The 2,284-nt window shown below is 44.9% G+C and overlaps 1 protein-coding gene across 1 annotated transcript; it reads left to right on the forward strand.

Annotated features, from left to right (window-relative positions):
• The first annotated feature begins 474 nt into the window (after nucleotides 1-474).
• LOC139467533 (homeobox-like protein HDP1) lies at nucleotides 475-1,092 on the forward strand. The gene has a single exon (XM_071249068.1). The coding sequence runs from the start codon at nucleotides 475-477 to the stop codon at nucleotides 1,090-1,092; it is 618 nt and encodes a 205-aa protein (XP_071105169.1).
• The last annotated feature ends 1,192 nt before the right edge of the window (nucleotides 1,093-2,284 follow it).

Raw genomic sequence — 2,284 nt, forward strand, 5'->3', positions numbered from 1 at the left:
GAATGGGTTTGGTGAGCTTAGTGAGGTGAACGGGTTTGGTGAGTTTGGTGAGTTAGGTGAGTGAGGTGAATGGGTTTGGTGAGTTAGTTGAGGTGAATGCGTTTGGTGAGTTAGGTGAGGTGAATGGATTTCATGAGTTTGGTGAGGTGAATGGATTTCATGAGTTTGGTGAGGTGAATGGGTTGGTTGAGTTAGTTGAGGTGAATGGGTTTGGTGAGTTTAGTAAGGTGAATGGGTTTGGTGAGTTAGGTGAGTGAGGTGAATGGGTTTGGTGAGTTAGTTGAGGTGAATGGGTTTAGTGAGTTCAGTGAGGTGAATGGGTTTGGTGAGTTAGTTGAGGTGAATGGGTTTGATGAGTTCAGTGAGGTGAATGGGTTTGGTGAGTTAGTTGAGGTGAATGGGTTTGATGAGTCAGGTGAGGTGGATGGGTTTGGTGAGTTCAGTGAGGTGAATGGGTTTGGTGAGTTAGTTGAGATGAATGGGTTTGATGAGTTCAGTGAGGTGAATGGGTTTGATGAGTTCAGTGAGGTGAATGGGTTTGGTGAGTTAGTTGAGGTGAATGGGTTTGATGAGTCAGGTGAGGTGGATGGGTTTGGTGAGTTCAGTGAGGTGAATGGGTTTGGTGAGTTAGTTGAGGTGAATGGGTTTGATGAGTCAGGTGAGGTGGATGGGTTTGGTGAGTTCAGTGAGGTGAATGGGTTTGGTGAGTTAGTTGAGGTGAATGGGTTTGGTGAGTTAGTTGAGGTGAATGGGTTTGGTGAGTTAGTTGAGGTGAATGGGTTTGTTGAGTTAGGTGAGGTGAATGGGTTTGGTGAGTTAGTTGAGGTGAATGGGTTTGTTGAGTTAGGTGAGGTGAATGGGTTTGGTGAGTTAGGTGAGGTGAATGGGTTTGGTGAGTTAGGTGAAGTGAATGGGTTGGATGAGTTTTGTGAGGTGAATGGGTTTGATGAGTTTGGTGAGGTGAATGGGTTTGGTGAGTTAGGTGAGTGGTTGGGTTTGGTGAGTGAGGTGAATGGGTTTGATGAGTTTGGTGAGGTGAATGGGTTTGACGAGTTTGGTGAGGTGGATGGGTTTGGTGAATTAGGTGAGTGAATGGGTTTGGTAATTAGGTGTGGTGGTGTTGGGTGAGGTGGATGGGTTTGGTGAGTTTGGTGAGGTGGATGTATTTGGTAAGTTTGGTGAGTGGATGGTTTTGATGAGTTTGGTGAGTGGATGGGTTTGGTGAGTGGATGGGTTTGGCGAGTTTGGTGAGTGGATGGGTTTGGCGAATTTGGTGAGGAGGATGGGTTTGGTGAGTGGATGGTTTTGATGAGTTTGGTGAGGAGGGTGGGTTTGGTGAGTGAATTGTGGTGGCGATAAGCGAGGTGGATAGGTTTGGTGAGGTAGGTGAGGTGAACGAGTTGGTTGAAGTGAATGGGTTTGGTGAATGAGTTGGGAGGGTGGGTTCGTTTTAGGTGACAAGACGAGGTTCGGTTGTGACTGACGGCTCGCGTCTTTCCAATGACAGCAAAGGTCGTGCTTGGCGTCTCATGGCATTACAAAAAGTCTCCTCAAACAGATAACTTGTGCATTAAGCAGTCACGTAACCCCGGAACTCAACCCGCCCCGCCCGTCTCATTAATCAGTGGGAGACGGAAACACATGTACGACAGATACACTAGTTATGACATCGATTGGTCCACCATTCCGTCATGTCCCGAACCCATCTTACCCCATCCCCAATTCATTCGTTCTTGGAAAATCGACTGATTAAGGATGGATATGTTCCCTTTGTTGTTTTGTTCATTCTCAGAATGTGTCAGTTTATATTAAATATCAATTGGTATAAAACGTACATTTGCACTTGAATTGACTTAGACACTATTCGTATAATGCGAGATACTCTATCACCAAGTCTCAACTACGTCCTGACGGGTGAAATGTCGTCATAGCTGACTAGGAACGCCGAGTCATAAAATTGTATTTGAAAATCTGAAATTTCATGTCATAAAATCTTCGCATATTTTATCCCCATTCGTCCGTCTTCTTCACCTTGACGGGCAACACCTGCCATCCTGCCGTCAGCACATCAGGTGGGCGGACATTGCCTGTGACGTCATCAGGAAGTACTTGGCTATTTCGCACTTTCCTTATTGTCAGAATTCAGACTAAACTTATTTCCAACTTTTATCATTGCTGTCCTTTCATCAAAATCTGTCAGTCATATATGCAAACAAGGTGCTCTGTTTAGTTTAAGTTTGAGTAGAAGCAATTTAAAAATGGCAAATGTCATTTTTTACATTAA

The sequence above is a fragment of the Haliotis cracherodii genome, unplaced genomic scaffold (assembly GCF_022045235.1).
Source record: "Haliotis cracherodii isolate W230 unplaced genomic scaffold, xgHalCrac1.p SCAF_2, whole genome shotgun sequence".
NCBI lineage: Eukaryota > Metazoa > Mollusca > Gastropoda > Lepetellida > Haliotidae > Haliotis > Haliotis cracherodii.